This window comes from Sarcophilus harrisii, chromosome 5 (genome assembly GCF_902635505.1).
Source record: "Sarcophilus harrisii chromosome 5, mSarHar1.11, whole genome shotgun sequence".
In the NCBI taxonomy this organism is placed as follows: domain Eukaryota; kingdom Metazoa; phylum Chordata; class Mammalia; order Dasyuromorphia; family Dasyuridae; genus Sarcophilus; species Sarcophilus harrisii.
This window is the reverse complement of record NC_045430.1, coordinates 149,448,180-149,474,588: the sequence shown is the minus strand read 5'-3', so window position 1 is coordinate 149,474,588 and position 26,409 is coordinate 149,448,180. Positions and strand designations below refer to the sequence as shown.

Below are 26,409 nucleotides of genomic sequence, written 5' to 3'. Positions count from 1 at the left end.
GAAAGTACTTTGGAAAAGAAAAGAGATGAATGTTACAGTATAGAAGACTATAGTTTCAGAATGAGTAGGAACCACTATATTGCATGAAGGGAGTTTTTAAGGACCTTCATTGAAATCCTTGCTGGATTTGAAGTAGAAATGTTAGAATATCACAGTATATAGACTATTAGGGAATAAGTTAACCAGAACCTTGCAACCATTAGTCACCCTAAACTGGTAGATTGGTTTGGGGTACCCATAAGGCTCTTTCCCCTAAACTATCTCTAAGGCCATCCACCAGCTCTTTCCTAACACGATCTCCTTCCACTTTCTAAATTGTCAGGATGTAGAGGTATATCAAGAACGACTGAATGCACTAATGAGCATTTAATGAATGCTTTTTCATTCAAACTCAGTTCCTTGGGAAGGCTCTGGAATCTGCTTTCCCAGAGGTACTCTACTTCAGGCTGGCACCCTTTGCAAATGACTTTCCAGTCAGTAGCCTGACCTAGAATAGGACCATATTAAATTGACTTTGCCCCCCTCAGAGAAAGGATCCTCAAATTGAAATGCACATACTACTTATCTCATAGTTTTATGAGCAAGGCACTTTGTAAAACCTGTAAGTGCTCTAAACATGTGAGTTGTTATTATCATTGTTGTTGTTTGTTGCTGCTGCAGCTGTTATTATAGTTTTGAAACAGCTTTGCCATTCTTTTCTCTCCTAGAAGACTGCAAATCGAACGGGCAGAATAAGGACTCTTCCATGATGAGGAAAGAAACCAACCTATGATGTCCAATTCCCAGCCACCCTAGCCCACCACAGGTGTTAGGGGGTTGGGAAGGGTGGGGCGGGAAGTGATGGGAGAAGAGGTGACTTTCTGTGTCCTGCAGGGGTCTCTGCCCCATCTTTTGAAAATCAATTTAAGGTTTAAGGAAAAAGTGAAAGAAGAAAAAGTGGATTTTATATTTACTGAAAGCTGGAATCACGGTTTTAGTTGTTTTTGTTGATTTAGCTTCACTCCTTCTCTAGCTTCTGATGTTGCACAGCACCATCAGTTTCTTAAAATAATTCAGAGTAGACATTCCAGAACCTCGGTTCCTGGTTGGCATCTTTCTTAAGTCTTGAAGCTCTCACACATACACTACTTCCTTTGTTTGCTTTCTTTTTTGTTTTCCTCCTCATTCCCTCACACTTCCCATTACTCTGTGTCCGGCCTTGTCTTTATGGACGGAGCTAGGTCTCAGCACGCTCCGGTAACACGACAGATGATGGGGGACACTCTGTTTGTGAAGGGTCTGGGCCACAGACCCATTGCACGGGGAGCCGATAGGAATGAGAGGTTGTGTGAAGTTCTTGTTAATCAGGGTTTTAAGCTGCCCGCTGGGGCATGAGCCAAATGCTGAGGGAAAAACTAGGTATTTCGGTATCAGCCACACCAATGTTTCAGGAGAGTTGCTACCAATGTGGTGATTTGCCCAACATCATTATCTAGGTGTGAGGTTGGGAAAGAATAGCTTTGGAAGGTGTAACCAAGGGTTTCTCTCTCATAGCAGAAGGAGAGGGGATTTAAATATTGAGGGAAATTGGGGACAAATGGTCTGAGAGCAGGTACCATTAAGGGGATAACACATCACATCCCACATTCCTACAAACTGAGGGATAGGCAACAGTAAGGGAAACTGCTCAGATGCCCGAGCCACACACAGCTTGCCCCCACCCAGTTGACTAAGATAGTTCTGAATTCTCTTTCTCTGCTTCCAATTCAGAAAAGCCCATACTTAGTGTCTGATATGCAAGAACCCAAAGTTGTAGGAACCCAAAGTTGTAGGAACCCATTTGGGAGAGACACAGAAACAAATTCAGGATAGGGCAGGGCTCCTGCATGCTGCTAAAGTTTTCATGGGTTTACCACTGTATCCCTCACCTGCATCAGGTGAAAAACAAACAAAACTAAACCTAACCACAAGAAGGAAGGAGGAGTCTCTAGTGAAGGCACCTGAGGAGGAGGGGTCAGTACCACTTTAACTCGGATGGACAAACATAAGCACTTCTCAGCCAACTTCCATTCTGGCATACATCCCTGAGCACATAGGCCACAGGAGGTACCGCAAGACTACCAAATCTGCATGCCCGTCTTGCTTATTACTCCCATGTCCTCCACTCCTCCAAAGCTCAATGTTTGCCAGCCTTAATGTGACAGGTTATTCCTCCGTCCCCTCAGGCAATGGAATAAGAGATCCATCCCACTGTATAGGAAGAGAGCCAGTTGCATTAGAGGAATAGAAGTTAAGCTCCTGAGAATGTGCTGGCTGGAATTGTGGAGGATAGGTGATGGAAGGTCAAGTGGAATAGGAAATGTCCCTGGGGGCCAATGGGTAATCATAGTGCTAGGAAGAAATTCAGAGCCTTGAATTAGGATTTCTTGGGATTGATAATAAATTTAGTTAATAAACTAGATGTTTACTAATTTCTTTAATATTAGACTAATTTGGGGGGGGGGCTAAGGAATAGAAATGCTATGACGTTTTTGTTACCAAATTAGACATTAATAATAGCTGCAACTGGGCACAAAAATGTCCCCTGAATTCTTCCCTTTACCTTCCCATCTCCTACCCAATGAAACTACTACTGTTGGGCTTCATCACACAACTGGAATTTGCAAAGATAAGAAGCGAACTGACTAGTTTGCATCGATGGAATTGCACTGACAGTGTTTCTTATAGGATTACTAAATTTTTTATATATAAAATAAAGATTTTTTAATCAGGAGTTGATAATAGGTACCAGGACATTAGTACAGAGGATTTCATTTTTATTTCTACAGTGTTAAAAGTGCACTTATATGCTGATTTAATTATGTCTTGGAGAAAAAGAAGAGACTGCAAATAGAAGGGAGATTGTTACTTTTTTCTTTAAAAAAAAAAAGGCTTAAGACAGATTTTAAGACTTATAAATGTTTAAGCAATTATAATAAACAAAGCTAGACCCTTTGAAAAAAGTTTAGAAAATATTCTTAAAGTAAATTTTTATAGTGTTAATTTTGTAATAATTTATGTTTTACTATCTTACAGAGCTAACTGACCAGAATAGTTTCAGAAACAATATGAAACTTAGGAAGGTTTAAGCAATGTTTATATTTTCCAAATGTTCTTTGAATTATGTTTTTAATGTATATTTCTTCAGACTGAAAAGTGTGTACATATCTGTTATTTTTGCACAATTTTTTTTGTCTTGTTCAGTTTTAGGAGCAGAAGTCTGTTGTGTTGTTGTTTTTTTTTTTTTTATAATTTATTTTAAGTTGTAAAACTTGCAGGAGTTTTTGGGTTTTTTAAAATCTCAACAACAAAGTAACCCTCTGTGATTAATGGACTGTTGCTTCTTCTGGAGGGAAAGCAAAGGTTGTGTGAGATTCAGTGGCTGCTTCTGAGAAAGAAAGTCTTGACGGTGACTAAAGGAGCAATTAATTACCAGTAGTCTGACCGCGTTTTTAGCTCTTTCCACACATCTTTTCACTGGGAAGCTGGAATGTCGAGGCTCTCCATCAAATGCTGCTTATATTCATCAACTGGCTCTGAACTAAGTGATGGCATTTCTGGAAAACTGAGCATCCTGAAAACCCATGGAATCTCTTCCTTCAAACAAATCAATGGTTTACTTCCTACTATATTAAGATGCTCAGCCTGGAAAAAGAAATGGAAAGAAAACATTTTCTTTTGGGTTCTTAATGGAGTTAAACTGGACCAGTTTGTAAAGCATTATTAGTGTAGCATCCATTCAGCCATTATTTTTCCATCAACACTCATCGACTTTCTTCAGCCGGTCCTGTCACTGCGCACCCCAGTCACCTTCACCTCCATTTGCCTGAAGATCTTGTGATTTGTCTCCAGCAATAGAGGCTCCGAAGCTTTGGTCGTTCCACATACGCAATGCATAGACCTGTCAGCCATAAAAAAAAAAGCGACTTGGATAACTTGTATGCCTTCTTTTTGTATCAATGTACCAATTGTAAATAATGCTGATCAACCTTTGTAGAGAATAGTTTATACAGCATATTCTATTATTGCTGATTCTCAGTGAACTATTGTTTAAAAAAAAAAAGGAAAAAAAAGAAATTTTTCTATTTACACCTTATATTTTGTTATGCTGTTGACCCATGGCACTTTAACAAAACTCTGTGGGTTTTGCATAGCTGGTCAGTCATGGGGTATATTAAATACTGTTGTTGCACAGAAAAGAATTTGCACCTGCTCTATTGTGCTTTCCTACTACAGATTTTAGAACCTTTTCCAGAAGACTTTTGAAGAAAGCATGTCCAATCATTCTTAAAAAAAAATTATATGCCATACTTGTAGAGTGGATTTCTTTTCTATGATCCATATTTTGTAACACTAAGTATTTCCATTCTTTATCCCGCACCTTTATGTATTAGCACTATCAGATAGAATTCACTCCATGCTTGTGATAATTGTAAGCAGAATAAATGTCTAAAGTAGGTGTAAATAGTAAATTCTATGGCTTACAGTTTAAAAAAAAAAAAAGGAAAAACAGAACAAACATGTATCTGATTGATACTGCCATGGTTCATCACCGGGCCTGGAGATATTCTCTAGTGAGGGATTGTATTTTTTGTTTTGGGGGTTTTTTTTTTGGGGGGGTGGCTTTTTTTTGTAACATGGCTTTGTAAATAAAATAATTTATATGTTTGTAAGAAAAAAATGTGCTATTGTTATTTATTTTTATATAAATTAGACAAAACTGATGCTGTTGTTCTTCCAAAAAGCCCTTTTTATAAGTCCTTGTAGATTTGGGTTTGTCTTTCCCTTCTCTGTAGTAGCAACCCACAATTCTGCAAGAAACCAACTAAAAAGACAAAGAGAATGAAGTATAGCCTTTCCAAATGGCAAAATTGTCTCTTTCTGACCTCTTTCCCAATGAAACCAAGTCTATTTTTTAATATCAGGATCAAACCAGAATATATAATTTCTCCCAAAATTATAAAATCAAGGATTTGCTCCTAGAAGGGACTTAACTTCCATATTTTCTTGCTCAGTGCTTTCATTTAAGTGATGAGAAAACTGGTTATGAGACCAGGGAGATCAAGTTACTTGCCTGAGGTCACACATGTAGTAAAGCTGGCATTTGAACCCAGAACCTCTTGACTCCACGCTCTGTGTTCTTTTCACTGCCCCACTTTGATGCTTAGAGAAAACTAATAGCTGTGGTCTAAATTGTAGCTTATTTAGGAAAAATTAAAGTCCTAGAATTTCTTTAATCTTCATTCCAAGAGATACCTAATCCTGAAATTCATCAACTCCAATACTGAATATGCTACAAGAAAGAATATTGATGAACTCTTACCAGACTCCTGGAAATTCCTTGGGGCATCATGGCTAATCAATATCTATGTCCCCCTATTTGTGGTATCTTATGAAAAATTTTGAATCTTAATAACAAAAGCCACATAATCTGAGTCTCCCAAGGAGAGATTTTATATAACACTGAAGTTATAGGTGCAGAAAAATCCAAATCAGACAAAGAAAGAAGGCATTTTAGCCTAGACCCACCTCTTAAATGGCTTGAAGTAATGATGTCACACTTGTATTACCTGAAATAGTGCAGTTCTGATGTTGAATTCTTTTTTTTTTTTTTTTTTTTTTTTCTGATTGTGACTTCCTGAGGGGACCCTTTTTTGATTTAGCAGCCAATCTTCACGAGTGGCTATGAAGCTAATTTTTAACATAAGTCTACATATATCAACATTACATTTCTTCTTGTTAAATTTAGTCTATTGTTCTAGCTTGTCAATGTCTTTTTGAATCCTGTCATACATCTCTACCTCCCAGATTTGTGTCATCTGCAGATTTCATAAGCCATCTTTGCCTTCATCTCTTCCGTGTCTGAAATTAAAATGGTCAATGATGCAGGAATAAGGACAGATTCCCCACAGCACATACTTCTATCCATTTGTCTCTATCTTGTCCAAAAGAATAATATGAGAGGCTTTGTCATGCCCTTTGCTCTAATGTAGGTATATACTCAATATGTCCACAGTATTTCCATGGTCTACCAATCTGAGAAACCTGTCAGAAACAGAAATAAGATTAGGCTGAAATGATTGGTTTTAAAGGAAACTATGCAGACTCTCAGCACCATTTTTCCTTTCTAGATGTTCACAAATCATCCCTTTATTAATATTTTCTTGAATTTTGCCCAGACTCAAATCAGCTCACTGGCCTTGATAACAAGCATCATGGATTCCAGTCTTCCATTATTCAACAATCAGATAAACATTTGCCCTTCTCCAGTCTTTTGGCATCTCATTTCCTCTCACAAAAAAAAAAAAAAAAAAAAAAATCACTGATGATGGTTTACCAATCAAATTCATCAGTCGGGTAACAAAGATTTATTGAGCACTTATAATGTGCCACACACTGTGCTAAGTTCTGAGAATATAAATGCAAGCAGATGTAGTTCATCCAAACCAAGTCATTTTTACTTGTCAAGGCTACAAAATTGCTCTCTTACTACTTACTTCCTTAACATGGATTTGGCTCTCTGGTAACCATTTTTATTTTGTCCTTTTAAATCTAAAGTATGTACGAGTTGTGGAATTATGATTATCTGCAAAATTATGATTATCAGTAGATATTTGATTTGTATACCTATTTTTATATACCTACATACCTGGAGTCACATAAAAATTTCTCATAATTTCACGTAAAATGGGGGGGGGGGGGAGTTTAAAGTTTAAGAAGCCCTGGTCTAATGGTCATATTCCCTTACTGAGAAAACAAAAATAAAATTTGCATTGAGTAGTTCTCTCTGTAGGTCATTGTTCTTGATCTTCGTTCTCCTTAACCTCAGCAGCTCTCCTCTCCCTCTTTTCTCTAATACATATAATTAAGTCTTTTTTTGTTATCCTTAACAGTTATCACCAGTCTCAGCTTATTATAAGACCCTTAAGTAAATGCATCAATCATTTGCATCCAGCCTCTATTATCTTCCTTCATGTATCTTTTAAATCTAAGTTCAACAATAAATACTTTCTACATTCAGATTGAGTGCCTTCAGTTTCTTTATTGATTCTTCATTGGAACACCTTTCCCTACATCTAAAGAGCATTATTCTGGAGTGTCTCCAATCCCTTCTGTGCTGATTTCCTTTAGAGAATTTAAATTTGTGAGATCTTCACTCTCTGCTCAAATATGCTTTCCCAAAATCTAGACTGCATATCAAAATATACTCTACTTTCCTTTTCTCCTCTATCATGAATTTAGAAATAATCATTTTGCCCCGAAAGTTACCATCATTTCAAATTTAGTCCCCCATTCCCCTTTCTATTTCCTATACGTTTAGAAGGAGAAAATTAAGACAAACCAAAAATTGAATAGATGCTCTGAATAGATGGTCCAGAAGACAGAGAAAATTGAAGTCCTTTATCATTATTCTGTAATTTTCCATGCCAAGCTTTAAGGTATAATTTCTGAATTCATTTCTTCATGTCCAAGTAATATGGTATATTCTTTTCTATCATGTTTCCCTCTTCTCATTCTTGGATTTCTTCATGTGAATATAATATTTTAATACATAGTGCTACTCCACCAACCCTTTTATCTAGTTTGGGCTTTGTTAATAATTTATACCCTTTCATTTCACTAATCATGAGGCCCATCTCACTAACTCTTAGTGATATAAGGACGACTGTGGGTATGGAATATTACACATAATGTCAGATGTGAATGGTATATTGGTTTTGCTGAATTGCTTTTTTTTTTTATTTTTGTTTCGAGAAGTGATTCACTTAATTAAGGAAAAGAGAAAAGATAGAAATGCACACAGTGTAAAAAAAAACAAAACAAAACCAGCCAAAAGTAATTTTGATAGTTTTTTTAATCTGATGCATGTATGAACAAGTTATCCCCTTGCATTAAGATCACTAATCCAACATGTTTGATACCCATACTTTCTATATTGTGAAAGTTATTGTAGAATAGTAGATAGATTCAGGAAGAACTGAGTTCCAGGTTTTAATTGCTTGCTGGCTGTGTGACCCTAGGCTAATCACTTAATCTCTCTGTGCTCCCAGACAACTCTAAAGTATTGATCTCCATTTGGCAGAGAGAATTTCCTTGAAAAAAAGCTCTCTACAAAAAATGAAGACCGTCAAAAAGAAAACTGTAGACATCCAAGGCCATAAGTTTTTAATTACTTTTCTTTTCTTAGATTTTTGTCTCCAGATTCCAGACTCACTCTCTCCTATTATTCTTTTTCCCTTATTGCAGTTGCTACTCTCTGTGATATCTTGCTTGGTAGATATAGGCAGTGGTTTCACTCCCACCCTCCCTTTTCAATTCAAAATCATCTCAATCAATTTGCATCATGTGGGCAAATATATGTATATACATATGTGATATATGTATGTGTGTATATATATGTGTGTATAGGTGTATATATACATATATGTGTGTATATATATTTTTAACACCACTCCCCTTGCTATTAAATGCACATGTTATGTGAGGGAACCTTTTTATGTAATATATAGCATGGATCAGTTTATAAGCTTAGTGGTTAACCCAGTAGAAAATAATCGAGGGATAAACAATGACAGATATTTCTTTTCCCTGTGCAAGGAAGGGACCGTGGGAGGTAAAAAGTAGGGGGATCCTAAACAACCAAAGAACAATTCAACGACCATTTATTAAAGTGCCTATTAACTGCTATGGCAAACCAAGGCAAAGCAAACACCTGATGCTTTGAGGGGGAAGAAGGCTATAATAATCAGTGGGACCAGGAAAGGCTTACTTAAGCACTTGCGCTGAGCCTTAAAGAAAACTAAGGAAGGAATCTAAGCCAGAGATGAGGAGGTTATGCAGTGGAGGCCTGGGAGGCAGCCTGGGCAAAGCTGGGCTTGGAGAACAATGGCAAGGCAGCCTGTTGAGTTATTGAGGTGGAAATGAGAGGCAATGAGGTAAAATAAGTCTGGAAGGGTTGGGTGAAGAGCTTTCAAAGCCATACTGATAAGCTTGCATTTTATTCTGAAGGCAAGGAGGAATCATTTTCTAGAAGGGAGAATTATACAGTCAATTATAACCTTATGGAAAGATTATTTTGACAGATAAGTTTGGTCAGATGGATTGGAAAGATCATAGCCATCAAAAAATCTAGAGCTAGAAGAACATTCAAAGTCATTTAGCCTAACTTCATTCACAGAGGAGGAAACTGAATCCAGACAGGTTAAGAGAAAGAATAGAAACAAGCACATCAATTTGGAAGCAATTAGATTAATTCTCTTAAGAGGTGACATAATGTAAGAATCCTGAAAACTAAAGATGAGGAAACACCTAAGACAAATCTCACCTACTTTGCCATTTTGTCCAGCATCTGTCCAATCAGCCATTTTGAAAATTTGAAAAGACTTGCCCGGAAACCACAAATAGCCGATATAATGCTGTCAGCTTGGGAAAAAAAAAAAGTGGGGAAGACTATTTTATTACAAGACATCCATTTTCTTTTCTTTGTTTATAAAAATCAATGTTTTATAGATGCCCTTTGGTTTTGTATGAGTCATTTTTAGGTATGCTATCCTTTTCTCCCATCTGCTGATCCCTTGCCACAAAAACAGTCAACAGGCATTTATGAAACACTTCATGCCAGGCATTGTGTACAAGCACGTTATGCACAAATGAGTCTGATAGAATATATAATGATCTGAAACCATAGTATTCTACCTCTTCAAGGAAAAAAGAGCAAAGTACTTTTCCTCATCTGTTCTCTGGGGCTAAGAACAGTTATTACAACCACACAGCATTCAACTTTGTTTTCATTTGCTTTTTATGAGCATTGTCGTAGTTATTATGCATATTGTTTTCTTGGTTCTGATTACTTCACTGCGTTAACTGACGAATCTTTCTGTGTTTCTTAATTTACATCAGCTCTTAATTGGTGAATCTTTCCATGTTATAGTATCTTGGGATATTATAATATTCTATTACATGAATATATCACAATTTGTTCATTGCTTCCCTAATCAATGAACCCCCTACTTTACTTCCAATTTTTTACTACCACAAAAAAAAAACCGTTATGAATCTGTCACTACATGTGAAGTCTTCCTTCTTGTCCTGCCCTCCTTGGGTTATATGCCTAGCTGTGGAAATTCTGGGTCTCAGGTTATGCAATCCACAACCACATAAAAGAGTAATTCAAATATCTAAAAGTAAGACAAACAACAAAACAACTTTGAGGTTTCATATCACACTCAGAAGTTTAGCAAAGATAACAAAAGGTGGAAGCAGTCAGTGTTAGCAGGAATGCTGAAAGGCAGTCACACTAATAGTTAATGGCGCTATGAATGAATCTGACTTTTCTGAAAAATAATTTGGAATGATAGGAGAAAAGCCAGAGGCGCCTTTTACCCATTGATTCTTTGAGAGTATTTGAGTAATACTAAAGCATTTTGTGACATATTGTCAGGAAAACCTTTCCATTATGAACTTGTGGGAATATTTCACTCCTTAAAATCTGTTTCTCCTTTAATATAACTATAGAATTTTGGAGATTGAAAGGACCTTGGGGTCAACTCTACTCATTTTATAAATCAGAAAACCCAGGTCTAAAACAGATCCAATAGCTAGTTGATTGCTGAGCTGGGACTAGAACTCAGGGGTCTTGACTTCTCTTCAGTGTTCTTTCTCCTCCCCTCACCTGGTCTCCTGCAGAAGTAATCTAAACTCCATTTACAGATTCTTCTTTGTAAGCTATTATCTCTAAGTGTTTCTACAAAGATTTTTTTAAAATACATTACCTATTACTTGGTTGGTTCACTCAAATTTCAGTAACATCGACAATTTCTATGCTTTGACTATTTCTATGCATCCAGTAGAATGTAAGCTCCTTGAGGGCAGAGACTGTTTTGTTTTTGTCTTTGTATCTCCCAGGACCTAGGATAGTGCCTGGCACCTAAAAGGCACTTAATAAATGTTTGTTGAATTGAATTGAATTGAGAACTTTTTTTTTTCCCATTAGGCAACTGCTACTGGCCTATTGGTTAGGTTTTCCTATTTTTAGATTTCCTTTGGACCTTTTCAGAATAGATATGATAGTTCCAGAATTCTAAAAGAGGTTCCCCAAAATATCTTTATTTAGTTCATTTTTATTCACTGCTTCTCCAGGAAAATTAATGAGATTAAAAATTGGAGTAGGGGAAAGGCTGAAAAGCTTTACGATCAAGTTAGTCTTAACTTACTCTTAGAACCACACTAGGAAGCTGCCATCTAAATTGGGATTTCAGAGTTTTGGGGAAAGATTCAAAAGTACAAGTACTACTCTTGTCATCATAATTCCTGGTCTAATCACCACTCTATTTATTGCCCTACATGTTTGATTTAACAGCTATCCAGAGCACACATTAGTTCAAAATCAAAGAAATCAAATCAAATAGCAAATACAGTAACAATAAGAGATCCCTTCTCCTCCTCACCCCTCCTCCCCCATCCAAATCTGGAATATACTTTCTCACAAGTGACCAAACCAACACTGAGGGGCAAAAGCAGAAAACAACTTTAGCCAATGAACCTTCAAGAAGGGACACATCAAAAACCCGTGTATTCAGGGCAGTGTCCTCTTAGGATGCCTTCATTCTGTTGTTTGGCATTCCAGTTAGCAATGAGAATTTTTACATTGAGAATTTCCCCATCGCAGTGATGTGGGGTTTGGCATCAAAAGTTGGGATTCAGTCACATAAAAAATTCATAATGGCCATTCTCTTTAGCAAAAGGTAGATTTATTTAGGGAAATAGGTTACAGACAAAATGAAGATGTATGATAGATAGCTGGAATGTAACTATGAAATAGAATTGGGAGAGCCTATGAAAGACAAGGTCCTCACTGGAACTCACCATTACCCAGGAAAAAGGGAGCGCCTCAGGAGGTTGCTGGTGGACTAAATCCTGAAAGGGACTTAGCATCCCAAAAGAGTTAGCTATAAGGAGGAGAAATGGGATTGAGAAGCCATATAATTAAGGGAGATACCATGAGGCATTGGGGAAGAGGAAAAGGAAAGAAACTGAGAGGCAGAATGTCGTGGCAGACTGACCCAAAGGAGGGCTGCAGGCATGGGATGGCTCATAAGTATATTTTATAGGGGAAATTTAACCTCAGGGAACTGACTGGGATTTCTAACAGGGATTGGCAAGATGAGACTATTTGGGACCTCTGCAGAGGGTGGGTCTCAGGGGTTTGACATATAACTTGGATTTCAGACTGGATCACTTCCCAAAAAGATGGAACCATGGAGCTGAACTGATCTCTATCAGTACCTTCTCCTTGCTTGCCTCGGGGATAAATTCTTTAGTTTCTCTCTGTCAAAAACACAATTCAGGACTTCATATATCACAGGTCAGCATAAGAAATTAAATGGGGATTTGGGGGGAGTTTTGGAGAAGCCACAGATGACATGCAAAGGTCAACAGATGACACAGAAAATGTATAGAAACTCAGAAGTGCATAAAATATATGTATAGTAATGTATAACACCAACCCAAATTTTATAATAAGGTACTATCAATACCCCATAAAAGAAACATTTTTTTAAAAATCAAACTTCTTCTCTGGTTTGAAGAGAGGACCAAAAAGTTTCATGTCCACACCCCTAACCCCTGTGATGTGGAAGGAATAAATATAAATCTCTTCTCTCATCACATTGCCCTTATTTAGCAACTCCTGGATCCTAATTTCATAGCTCCTACCATCTATTAAGCCTCTGAATTCTGCTTCTCTCTACAGAGGTGTATGCTGAGAAGCCTCTCCACAGTAAGTAACAAGGCCAGAAACACACTGTTATAGTCCATAGTTTAGGACATGAACAGCTCACCTAGCCAAGGAGCCAAAGAACACCAGAGAGTCCCAGTCTGTGTTTATCCTTTTTACTGTTTTCCCTTGATGTTGACTCAGACAAAAGACAGTTGGTTCAAGACAACAAACTCACTGGTGGAGAAGGGACAAGGAGAGAACATTCCTCATGACTCTCATTAAATCTCTCCTTGTGAGCATTTTGGGATCTGCCACAAAAAATAAAGCATAAAAGCTTCAGAGACTGGTGACATGAGCCCTCCCCCGCCCCCCCCCAAAAAAAAAATCCAAGATCCCCTCATACATGCAAATGAAATTAGAAATAAGAACAAAGACAAAGCAGACAGGGCCCACATTCCTGCCTTTATTATGTCTATCAGCTAGCAGAAAATCACTGATCTTTGTTGAGCTATCTTCCTGATGGCCCAAACCCAGGTGATCTCTTATTTATATGTTTATTCTATTATGCAGAATCCTCTCTGTATGTCTGCTAAATTTCATTCCTAGCTTTCTAATACTCCACTGAATAGCAAAAATTATTATGCGCGCGCGCACACACACACACACACACACACACACACACAGAGTTATCCTGGAAGTCTTTGCTTCCTTTGCACCTTTAGCAAATAACAGCAGGATTATGAAGCTGACTTGAAAAATGGAATCTGAGTCATGCATCCTAAAAGAGGATCTTCATTTCCTCTCTACCCACCCAACTTCCTTAACTAATTTTCTAATACACCCCATATTCTAAAATAACAACAACACCACCAAAACCCTTGTATTCTACAGTGTTCCATTATGCACAGTAGAGTGAGAGGAAGGGACTGATGTAATTAGGGTCATAAGTTAGGTGAGCACAGGTTTCAGTGTCTTTCTTTTCAGAAAATAAGAAAAAAAAAATAGGTATTGGATGTAATCTAAGTTTTTAAGAATTCTGAACACAGAATATATTTAATAAACCGAGGAAAGAAAATCAAAATTATATAACCTTTAAGGAGGGAATGGAGACATACCCAGAAAACAGTTGTGAATAGGTAAGTGTTATTTTAGTATATAAATGGTCCTGGGCACAGTATCTCCCAGTATTTTTATTAATGATCTGTTGTGAAAAAAATGTGTTTTTAAGCACAAAAAATAGAATTAAAATTCCAAGGAATCTTGTAAGCCAAAAATAAGCTCAGAAACAAAGTGATCCAAATGCCAAAGAAATGAAGGCTAAGTAACTAGGGGTCAATATTAGAAATTTGCCCCCAGGCAGATAATTGCTCAAGAACAAGAACCTGCACCCTATGGTGGGACATTTAAAGAGATGCTAATAAGACTGTAATCAAGGAAGGGCCATGTGGAAAAGTAGTCATGGGTTTAGAAGTAGGCTACCTAGATGCAGATAGTGGATAGAGCTCTGGTTCTAGAGTCAGTAGTTCAAATTTGACTTCTGACAGTTATTGTATGACACTGAGCAAGTCACTTAATCCTGATTGCCACAAACAAACCAAAAAAACACACCTGCCCAAGGTTGAGCCTCACTCTCCCTTCCTGAATCATCAAAGTCCAGTAGCAAGAGAAAAGTCAGAACTGACAATGGCTCAGGATGCAGTGGATGAACTTGGTGTGTTCAATGGCTGACCAAGCTCGAAGTGATCCATAGCACCTTCTTTACTCACTCTACCAGCCACTGGAACAAACTGTTCTTATTCCCCTTCTTCCTCAGGAAAAGTTTTCCCAAAGTTGAGGGAGCCATCCCTCTAACTCAATGATAGGTTTGGGGCCTATCAGTTACCCTCATCCTGATTTAGTCCTTCTGTCCAGATGGTTTACTGAAAGGTGGTCATTGTGCATCTGTGCTTCCTGGCAGCACAGGTGAGAGGTAGGTGACAGACGGACACCAAAGGTGGATGATCAGCCCTGAAAAGGTCTCAGGAAGCCTTCACATCAGAGGTGCTAGTCCTCCTTGAACTCCTCAACATCCCTTTATGTATAATTAGTGGGTTGGATAAAATGGTCTTTGGTCCCTTCAAACTTTTCCATTCTAGAAGATTTGGATTCCTTTTGCCTTCACCTCAGCTCAACCTCAATATCATTGACCACCTTTAAGAGGAATGTACAAATTTTGGAACAGATTCAAAGATAATAGAAGGGCAAAAGAGCTGGAAGAGAAAACTTTTGATTTCAGCCAGGAAAAAAAGTGTGTTCATTTATGAAATCTTTAAAAACATAAAGTATTACTATACCAAGATTCCTCTTCAACTATTTTTTGTTTCCACTGAGAAGAAATGGGGAGGAAAATGGGCTTAAATTCTATCATGATGGATTCATGTTAAATATAAGGAAGCCCTTCATGATGACAATAACTAAACATTAATCTGAATTAGAGATCATTCACTGTACTGTCTCCTTCCCTGGAGTGATGAGGTCTTCAATGGTGTTTTGGACCAAGAGAAATTAAAGTAAGAATTGATCCCTGAGGCAAGCAGGGAGAAGGCACAGATAGAGATCAGTCTAGCTCCATGGTCACCTTCTGGGGAAGTAGTCCATTCTGAAATACAAATGATGTCAAGTCCGAGACCTACCCTCTGTAGAAGTCTTGAGCAGTCTCACTTTGCCATGCCCTGACAGAAATCCAAGTCATGTCCCTGAGGTTAAATTTTTCCTATAAAATCTACTTATGGATCATCCCTCTATGGATCAACCCCCTTATGGCTGCAGCCCTCCTTTAGGACCAATCTACCACAGCATTCTGCCTCAGGGTATGTTTCTCCTTTCTTCCCCCATGCTATGTGGTATCTCTCCTAATTCCATTATGCTTCTCAACCACACTTCTCCTTATACCTAGCTAATTCTTTTGGGGTGCTAAGTCCCTTTCAGGATTTAGCCTGCCAGCTAAGGACATGCTCCAACCTCATGGGGTGTTCCCTTTCTACTGGCTAATCATGAGTTCCACTCTCAGTGGAGTGGACTTTTTTTCATAGGCTCTCCCAACTCTATTTTATATTTACCATTCCAGGTGTCTTCCCTGGAATCCCAAAGTCCCTTCATTTTGTCTGTAACCTATTCCCCTAAATAAATCTACCTTTTGCTAAAGAGAATGGCCATTGTGGATTCTTCACATGCCAAATCCCAACTTTTGGTGCTGCCATCATCTGGTGTCTATCTACATACTTTGGTCCTCAAACTACAATCATGAAGGGGTTTAAAAATGGAATGAAATCCGCAACTGTCTGGGTTGCTTTAAGCATAGTACTATTTAACATGCTATAAATACTTCTTCTGTGAAATTTTCCATCTGCCACCATTCATTAGTAAAATTTATTTTGAATAAACTCAATATTGAGTTTAGAATTTAAGCTACACTGAAAATCTTGAATTCATAGTCGAATTATAGATATAACCTTAGAATTTGGGGTTTTCTTAGCACAGTAGTTTGCCATTTCCTTCTCCAGCTAGTTTTACAGATAAGGAAACTGAGACAAAAAGGATTTAGTAGCTTGCACAAGGTCAGTCAGCTAGTAATTATCTGGGACTGGATTTTAACTCATGAAAATGATATCTTCAAGTTTTTTTTTTTTTTAGCTCAACTCCCTCAATTTACAGATGAGGAAATGAATCTCTAAAAGGTTAAATGATTTGCCCAAGATACTATGGGCTAATTAAGTTAGTGATTAAGCTAGAACTACAGCCCAGTTCTTTAAAAATGTCTTTTTTTCCTGAGAAATATCCAGTTTAAAATTTAGATTAACTGCAATCAGTCAGTCAACAAATATTTCCTTAGTGCCCACTATGTAACAGGCAGCTGGCACTAGAAAACAGACAAATACAGAGACTTCTAGCCAAGGCAGCTGACTAAAAAAAAATAAAGCATCAAGCACTCACATACATCTTTCAGCAAAAATCGAAAATTTGCACAGACTGAATGATGACCAAGAGATCCAATAAGAAGCCACAGATGACTTCTACCCAAGAACTCCACAAAAAAGTCAGTCAGATGTCCAAAAGCAACAGACAGAATGCCTACAGGACTCCATGTCCAGAAGCAGCAAGAGTGGAGGCCTTCCCCCAAATCTGAGGGTAATGGAAAACCTACAGCAGGGTCCTTAGAAGCTCTGAGGGTGGCAGCCCTTTTTGTAGTGGCTAGAAACTGGAAACTGAATGGATGTCCATCAGTTGGAGAATGGCTGAATAAATTGTGGTATATGAAAATTATGGAATATTACTGTTCTGTAAGAAATGACCAACAGGATGATTTCAGAAAGGCCTGGAGAGACTTACACTGAACTGATGCTAAGTGAAATGAGCAGGACCAGGAGATCATTATATACTTCAACAACAATACTAGATGATGACCAGTCCTGATGGATCAGGCCATCCTCAGCAACGAGATCAACCAAATCATTTCTAATGGAGCAGTAATGAACTGAACTAGCTATACCCAGAAAAAGAACTCTGGGAGATGACTAAAACCATTACATTGAATTCAGTCCCTATATTTATGCACACCTGCATCTTTGATTTCCTTCACAAGCTAATTGTACAATAATTCAGAGTCTGATTCTTTTTGTACAGCAAAATAATGTTTTGGTCATGTATACTTATTATCGTATCTAAGTTATATTTTAATATATTTAACATCTACTGGTCATCCTGCCATTTAGGGAGGGGGGTAAGAGGTGAAAATTGAACAAGAGGTTTGGCAATTGTTAATGCTGTAAAGTTACCCATGTATATATCCTGTAAATTAAAGGCTATTAAATTTAAAAAAAAAAAAAAAAAAAAAAGAAGCTCTGAGGAATGGCAATGACTAGTTTAGACAAGGCTATGCTCAAAGCTGGGATCTGAGGTCCTCAGCCCTCTGTCCCAATAGGCCATAGAGGATCTCAAAGATAAGAGCTTTGGACTTTGAAGACCTAGGGGAGCCTTACTCCTCGAGATAGAGATCAATCAACACAGGCAGTCAGATGACTCAATGCAAGAACAAGCAAGAGCAAACCACTTCATGCCAAAGTGGAACAAGAGGCTAAACCTGGCCCTGGCATCAACTCTCCAGGAAACTAAAGCTGTATAGAAACAGTGATCAGGATAAAAAGTATAGCATAAGCAGGTATTCAAAGGAAAAAAAAAAAACATAAATTTTTCCATAGCAACTACATGAATGTCTAGAAGAAATTAAACAGAAAATTTTAAAATGAAATCAAAATTCTTGAAGAAAACTTGGAAGAGAGAGTAGTCCAAGTAACAGATTTTCTAAAACCCAGAATAACTTAAATAGAAATCAATGACTCTGTGAGACAAAAAGAATAAAATCAAAAGATTGGAAAAATAGAAGAAAATGTGAGGTATTTTATAGTAAAATAACTGATATGAAAAATGAATCAATAAGAATTTAAGAAACCACAATTAAAACCATCATTTAGCATGATTCTTTTCTTTTTTTAAGTCTAGACACTATATTTCAAGAAATTGTAAAAGAAAACTAGAACTATTAGAAGCAGAAGGCAAAGTGAAGGTGCAAGGAATCCCTTGTTAAAAATACAAAACAAAACAAAATAAAAGGAGAAATCCCAGGAATATCAAAGGCAAAATTCAGTTTTCATATCAAAAAAAAAAAAAAATACTGCAAACATCCAGAAAGAAACAGTTCGAGTACCAAGGAACCAAATCAGCATCACATAACATCTGCAGTAGGAGTGTATCTATTCCATATCAGCTTGCAAGAACCAATTATAAAAAATAAACAAATCAGGAACCCTACAAGCTGGTTGGTAAACAGTCATTATAAAAATTAAATTCTGTGAATTTAAAATTAAATTATACCCAAAATGTATTAAATATTCCATCGTTATTAAAATTAAATTTGATATATTTGAAATATAAATTATAAATTGTAATATAGTCATTACTTGCTACACTTTATTGTTTCCTAGGTTCTTGAGGTTATTTATGTCTATTGTATCTATATAGATACAAAAATACTATGTAATGATTATCTGAAAATTAGCGTGATTACAAATACATATAGCAATATTTAGATTGAAGCTGCCTTATTGTATGAAGCCAGGTCTAATCTGCTTTCTTTGGGCATAGCACTCTCAAAGCAGAGACTGATCTTCAATTCTTGGTCAACACTTCTTAGTAATAATCTATGCAAGTCATCATCCCAACGGTACTGAAGCAATGATTTCTGCCTGAAAGTACTTCCACAAGCCACTTGGAAGCTCATGAGGCAGGATATAAAGGTTTTTAGGGTATTACAGTCTTCTTTTTTTTTTCTCCTTTTGTCCTTTGGAAGTTGAAAAGAAATACCCCAAAGCAATCCAGCTACAGAAGTGATAACCAGCTGTGTGTGAACCAGCGTTTGGCTCATACCAGCAGAGCTCCACTAGATGGCACCTGGACACTTGTTATTAGCTTCCAAAGACGCTCGTTTTCCAGAAATATTTCTAAGAATCCCTGAGACACGCTTAAAATCTGGGGCAATGGCTGCTTTAAAACCTCTTGGGATGGGGAGTTTGAAAAGTGACCACTTATTCTGGAAAAAACCAAACAGATTTCCTAGAAAAAATCTCTACGATGGGGAACACCAAGTTCTCGCTTCCAGAGCTACTGACAAATACCAGGCGGAAATGTTTCGCTTCAGTTCAGCGCGTTTTGTGGTAAGCGCGGTGTAATCTAGGGCAAACGGAAAGCCAGAATCGCAGCGGATAGGACAGCTGGGCTCGGAGTCAGGAGGATCCGGGTTCGAGTTTGACCTCAGACACTTACCAGGCACGTGAGCTCAACGACAAAATGAGGTCACAGGATCCTGGTGAGGATCAAGTGACAGCTCCTTAGCGGGGCGCCTGGCAAGTAGTGGATACTTAAGAAATACTTAATAATTCCTTTTTTGCTCCGGACAATTTAAAGGCAGCGCGCCGGAGGAAAAGAGACCCGCATTTGCAATCGAGGAGCGTGAGTCAGAAAACACTGATTCAGCGCCTCCTATGTGGTGTTGGGCACCGAGTAGCGCGGGCGCCCCAGAATTCTCAGGCTGCTGAGCGGCCCTCAAATCCCCCAGGGTTTAGCCCCGGGCTAAACCAGGCGCTGGGCTGAGCCCTGCGGAGTAAGCATCCCCAGCCACCCCGCGCGCAGCAGGAAGCGCACTACACCGGAAGTTTCCTAACGCTACCGGGCGCGAAAGTAAGTCCCACAAGTTGGTGCTTATTCTAAGGACTCTAACTGAGAGGACTCGCCTGCATCTTCCAACTCCTCCACTCTGCCCGAAGCGTTGCACGCTGGGAGTGCACTCCCAGACACCCCCCCTCCCTCCGCGCTCCTCCCCACGCAGGCGCACTGGGCAGCCAGTGCCCACAATGCCCCTTGCTCTGGCAGGACCAGAACAACTCGAACGTGCTTCCCTCAGCTGCCTCATGGGCTCGGGAGTAAAGCCAAAAAGCCCAGACCGAGGTCAGCGTGGAGGTCACAGTAGCACCTCTGGAAAGATGCTTTTTATTTTTACCGCTACCGGGAGGTTGGGCATTGAGGGGGGAAGAACTTGACCAGAAAAAGCGGGAAGAAAATCGGGTGGGCGTGGTCAATCGCGAGCTAACTAAAGAACCGAGGGAAGAACAATCTAGAAACCTAGAATCTTTACAGCGTCCGGTCTCCTTAGCAACGACGCGCCGTCTTAACAGTTGATTATGTCTTTTGACTTTCTTACCCGGGGCTTAGAACTAACCAGTGCCCGAGAGCGGGAAGCTCTACTGTATTTGAAAAAACATCGGATCTTGGACGTGCTGGTCCATCTTACCAGCAGCATTCTCTTTCACCAACCAGGTAAAGCAGTCCCGCTTCGTGCCCTTCCTTTCTCGGACTCGGACGCCCGTCTCCATCCATTCTGTGCGCATGCGCCAGGGACACTCAGCCGCCCATAGCGAGGCAGGGCGCCTGGCCGTGGGAGCGGGTGATGGGTGGTGTCAATCAGTCGACAAGCATTGATTGAGTGTAAGGGATAATGTTGTAAAAAAAATTACCCTGGCGTGGGTTCTGTCAATAAAAAGTTACTATTAAAAAAAAAAAAAAAACAAGCATTAATTAAGCTTACATTTACTATATGACAAGGCGGGGACAAAAAAAAAAGGGGCAAATATACTTATTCTCAAAGAGTTCATATTTTAATGGGTGTCACAAATTACTAGATACCCACGAGAGATATACAAACTAGGTGCACAGTAATCTCAGAGGAAAAGCCTCCTTCAGAAGCCAGGAAAATGCAGAGGGAAGGGACTATGGCATTCCAGGTCTCTCTTTTGAGCACATTCTGACGACATTCTCTCACCCTCTCCTTCCCCTGTTAACCTTCACTCTAAAAGGTTTTTTTTTTGCCTCTTTTTTAATTGAAGTTTTTTATTTTTAAAATCCATTCAACTATTTTTTAACAATGGTCCTCAAAAAACATCCTGCTGATTGTTTCTTATAGAACAATATTTCATAACATTTATATACCATAACTTATTCAAGCCATTCTCCAACTGATGGGCATCCACTCAGTTTCCAGTTTCTTACCACAATAAAGAGGGCTGCCACAAACATTTTTGTTTGAACTGGGAGAAGGAGGGTTAGATCTGAGGGACTGCAGATTGGTTAGTGTAATTTCATTATAGAAAGTAGATTTCCTGGAGTGAAGTGGGAATAAACCAGAAAGGTCGGGTGACTGGGATTCAAAGACCAGAGTTCTAGTCCTGGCTCTGCTTCCAGCCAGTGTTATTTATTAATTCATTTCATTTCTCTGTCCAGACTGCAAACTTTTTGTAGAATGGGATCCCTTGTCCCCTTGTCTTATTTCCAATCATGCCTTGGAGGAAAAAAAACAAAAACCCAACCTTGAATTACTTTCCTTTAATGCTTTCCCTAAATTGTTACTTTATAGAGCTGGAAAAAGTCACAAAATTATGATGACTGAATCCACAACAACTTTTGGTTGTATTTTATTTTCACCCCTTTCCTATTTTCATATCTTCCCTTACCCTACCTTTTAAGTTGAGTACCAGGACTCATGTCACTGAAAATAAGTGAGGTCTTTTTCTGAGATCTCTCTTTTCTTTCCTCTTTTAATATCAATCATATAGCCTTCCAATTCTCCCATCTCTTCCTTCATACTTGTCTCACATGAAGAAGTAGCACATTTTCCTTGTCAGGAAACCTATCTGTTTACCCTTGATCTCATTCCATTTTCTCCCCTTTATCATACGCATGCTCTCCAATCTTCAACCTCCTCTTATCCACTGCCTCCTTCCTGTTCTATCTTTATCCTTAAAAAAAAACCTTACTTGATACTGATCCCTGTTAGCTGCCATCCTATACATTTCTCCTCTTCTTTTCCAACTACTTGAAAAAGCATTCTCTACACTCAGTTCTTCCATTTACTCTCCCCTCTCTATTCTAAACTTTTTGCATTCTAATTTCCAACTTCATCATTCAACTGAAACTTCTCTTTCCAAAGTTTCAGTGATCTTTTAATTACCAAATCTCTTAGCCTTGTGTATAGGAGAAAAGGGACAGGGAGAAGTAGAATGGTGCAAATAATCCATCATTTAAAAAAAGAGGCAAGACAAAGAGTTACCAAACTCTGCATACCTTTTGATCCTACAGTGTTTCTACTACGCTTATATCCCAAAGAGATCTTAAAGGAGACAAAGGGACCCACATGAGCAAAAATGTTTGTGGCAGCCCTCTTTGTTGTGGCAAGGAACTAGAAACTGAATGAATGCCCATCAGTTGGAGAATGGCTGAATAAGTTATGGTATATAAATGTTATGAAATGTTGTTCTATAAGAAGCTATCAGCAGGATGTTTTTTGAGGATCAGTGTTAAAAATAGTTGAATAGATTTTAAAAATAAAAAACTTCAATTAAAAAAGAGGCAAAAAAAATCTTTTACAGTGAAGGTTAACAGGGGAAGGAGAGGGTGAGAGAATGAATCTTATGTCGTCAGAATGTGCTCAAAGAAGAAATAACATAAAAATCTCACAATCTTCTTCTGTATACTCTTAACTATTTAGGTTTTTGTGACACTGGTTCTCTCTCTTTTGTCCTCCTTGCTGTACATATCCAAACTCTTTTCAAGTCTTGTTCTAACCTTGACAAAATGTGCCCTGAATGTCCCTTCTCACCATTCACAGTAACTGCCCATCATCACCTCTCCTTGTATATTTCAGTAACCTCCTAAATAGTCATCTCAAATTTCCCCATCCAATCCCTCCTTCACACAATGGCCAAAGTGCTTTTCCTAAAGCACAGGCAGTTCTGACTATATCATCCATTAATTTAATGGATCCCTGTTACCTCCAGGATTAAATATAAAATGCTCTGGCCTTTCATAACTTTTCAATTTTCCTACACTTTATTCCATTCCCCATACTCTATAATAAAGCAACATTTGGCCTCTTTGCTGTTTCTTTTATACTACATTCAATCTCCAAATTTGGGGGATTTTCTTTTTTTTTCTTTTACTGAGGCAATTGGGGTTAAGTGACTTGCCCAAGGTCACAGAGTCAGGAAGTGCTAAGTGTCTTAGATCAGATTTGAACTGGGGTCCTCCTGACTTCAGGGCTGGTGTTCTAATCATACCAACTAGCTGCCCCCAGATTTGGGAAATTTTCACTGGCTGCCCCCAAGCCTCCTCACTTTCACCTCCTGACTCTGCTGGATTCCTTTAAAACAGCTCAAATCCCACTCCTTTCCTTTTCCCCCTCCTTCCTCTGTCCCTTCTCTCCTTCTCTATCTTCATTTTCTCTCCCTCTTTCCTTCCTCTTCCTCTTTCCTTCTCTGTCCTCCCTCTCCTGTCTCTGTCTATCTTTGCATGTCTCTTGTCTTTTTGTCTGTCGTTCTATTTCTGTATGTCTTGTGTGTCTGTCTTTCTCTCTGTCTTTGTCTCTTGCTGTCTGATTCTGACTTTCTCTGTCTCTACCTGTCTCTTTTCTCTTTCATTTTCCCTCTCTCTCATCATACTAGAAGTACAGCTGTTATTTGGGGGCTCAAATCTCTTCTGTAGGAGGTCTTTCTTGGTTTTCTCCCATCCCCAGTGCTTTACATGAAATATTACCTTCAATTTGCATATATACCATGTATGTACAGTTATTTGCATGTTGCCTCCCCATTAGAATGTGAGTTCCTTGAAAATAGAAATCATGTTTTTGCCTTTCCTTGTATCATCATCAGTACTTAAAACAGTCAGTCAAGTTAATAAGTACGTGACCATTGCTTACTATGTAGAACATACTGTTTATTTTTAAATGCTTGTTGACCAACTGGGATGAGATTTTGTCTTCTCTTGCTCTACAACCTCATCCTCATCCCCAGTATGTGTATCTTGGGACCGTATCTTTTACACATTAAATGTCTAGCTACTATAGATTACTATAACTTTTGATCAACTAATAATAACCACACTATCAACTCTTGTTAGCTCTTTTCTTTTTCTGAAAACAGTTTAAAGTTCTGATGATCAGACTTGCAAAGAGGAAGATATGTTTTTGCCAGCATTACCAGTCCAAAAGCACTTATGTTCTTATATACTATAAGAATTCTAAAGCCCAGTTACAGACACCTTCTTCTTAGATAGAATGGGGAAGTGATCAGCCCATTCTCTTCTGAATTCTCTACTTTCGGTTAGCACCAGTGATAAAAAATTCCACCTATGTCCCAATGCCTTTTTTTTTTTTTTTTTTTTTTTTTTGGTGTATGATTTAATAATAATTAACAATGCTTTTTAGGTCTATTGTTGATTGATCCTGTTTTCCCAGCATCCCCAGAAATAGATAGTAGTTATAAGATTTGGCAGATCTCCAAAGGCTCTTGGACATGTCCTAGACACATGCCCTGGAAAACCAGCAGACTACTCAGTGGTTTGTATTAGGTCAACAAGTAGTTTCCATGTTCAACCTCAGCGCGAATTAACCACCACTATTAACTTCTTCCTATAATCATTATTGGATGACTTGATGGCACACATGATGGCATCATTAAATTAATGCACAAAGAACTTTTTCTTCCTGAGATGGTTCTATTGTCTTTTCAATTCTCCCCTCTTATAGGAAAGACCATTTTTTCCCTTTTTATGATGATTTCAGATTTGACACACACAAATTTTCCACATATAAAGAGCAGAAAAAGACAATTACATATTGACCTATGAATCTTTACTACCTACAAGTTCCTTTTTATATTTCACTCTTTTCTTTCTTTTCTTCCCTTTACTGTCACTACTTCCAATAATAACCTCTCCCATAATCACAACAAAATTCAAACATATATATAAAATAAATACAAGGTAATTTTGATATTGAGGGACTAGAAGATGAACAATCCAGCAAAGACTTATCTAGAAGGTGGTGTTTGTGGTAGGGCAGGTTAGTAGGGCAATGGGTAGAGTACTGGGCTTAGAATCAGAAAGAAGATTCTGCCTGAGTTCAAATCTGTCTTCACACACTTAGTAGCTGTTTGACCCTGGTCAAGTTATTTAACTCTGCTCATTTATAAAATGAATTTGAGAAGGAAATTGCAAACCACCCCATTATTTTTGCCAAGAAAACACCAAATGGAGTCACAAAGGTATGAAACAACTTAAAAGCAAATTGTGTTGAACTTTGAAGAAAACTGATTTTTAGAAGTAGATAGTAGACATGAAGAACCATATATTCTAAGAATGAAAGACTACCTGCTCCAAGGCACTGACAAAAAAATAAAGTACTCTGTAATAGAGAAAACAAGAAGGCTAGTTTGAATACACTAGCCATTGCATGAAGGGGAGTATCACATGATAAGGCAAGAACTGAGTTGGAGCCAGGTCTTGAAGGCTTTAAATATCAAATAGAAGAGTTGTGTTTGATTCTGGAGGTAATAGTCACTGTAGCTTATTGAATATGGGAGCAACATAGTAAAATCTATGCTTTAGAACTATTTCCTTGGCAGCTTAGTACAAGGTAAATTGGAGGTCATTAATAGAGCCTCAGCAGCTTGCTAAGTACCTGAGTGGATGGAGCATTGGGTCTAGAGTTAGGAAGATATGAGTACAAATGTGGCCAAATGATTAGCTGAATGATCTTGGCAAGCTATACAACTGTTTGCCTTAAACCAGTGGAAGTGGAAATGCCATACTGTTGTCCACAGGATCACAACACTGAACATCCAAACAGCAATAGAGACTTATGAAGTCAAGTGTGATAGTCTAAGGAAGAAGTAATGAGGGTCTGAACTAGGGTGGTCATTGTGTGAGTAGAGATGATAAACTCAGAACCAAAGGAACAATTGTACCTAGTGATGACAATATCAATGATGACACCATCACAAGACAACAAAAACTCTTGGCTTTGAATTGCTAAGGCAAACATCTTTCTGATTATAAGTGCAAATGATACTAAAATGGAAAATCCTGTTGTTGACCCCTGGATAATAGGCCATAGCCTTTCCCCCTTTGCAATTAGGTCTGGGCAAATTGAGTTTAGAAGAGACCCCTAACACTTGAAGTTCTGACCCCCGTTTCACATACCATTGTGTCACAGTGAAGGAAAGCAAAGAAAAACATCATCCAGGTGCTCGCTT

At 38.3% G+C, this 26,409-nt stretch overlaps 2 protein-coding genes and 1 long non-coding RNA gene across 10 annotated transcripts in view; 2 read left to right on the top strand and 1 right to left on the bottom strand.

The window, feature by feature from the left end:
• ATXN7L1 (ataxin 7 like 1) overlaps positions 1–4,530 on the top strand; it is a 238,297-nt gene extending 233,767 nt beyond the window's left edge. For 6 of the 7 annotated variants that reach the window (XM_031938730.1, XM_031938736.1, XM_031938732.1 and 3 more), the window contains one exon: positions 708–4,530. In XM_031938730.1, coding sequence (XP_031794590.1) covers positions 708–749 — 42 coding nt within the window. In that variant the 3' untranslated portion in view covers positions 750–4,530. The remainder of the gene's footprint in view (positions 1–707) is intronic. The other variant, XM_031938731.1, reaches the window with a different exon arrangement.
• On the bottom strand, positions 3,702–20,842 carry LOC116419340. Of its 2 annotated transcripts, none has more exons than XR_004229624.1 (3): positions 20,619–20,842; positions 5,548–6,063; positions 3,702–3,919 (listed from the first exon to the last, which is right to left on the bottom strand). It is a non-coding gene; the product is annotated as an uncharacterized LOC116419340 (long non-coding RNA). The 2 variants fall into 2 exon arrangements; XR_004229625.1 differs by lacking the exon at positions 20,619–20,842 and adding an exon at positions 9,348–10,098.
• Positions 20,195–26,409, top strand: part of EFCAB10 (EF-hand calcium binding domain 10) — a 28,699-nt gene continuing 22,484 nt past the window's right edge. Inside the window, exon 1 of the mRNA XM_003771491.4 lies at positions 20,195–20,644. Within this exon, the coding sequence (XP_003771539.1) occupies positions 20,509–20,644 (136 nt within the window). The 5' untranslated portion in view covers positions 20,195–20,508. The remainder of the gene's footprint in view (positions 20,645–26,409) is intronic.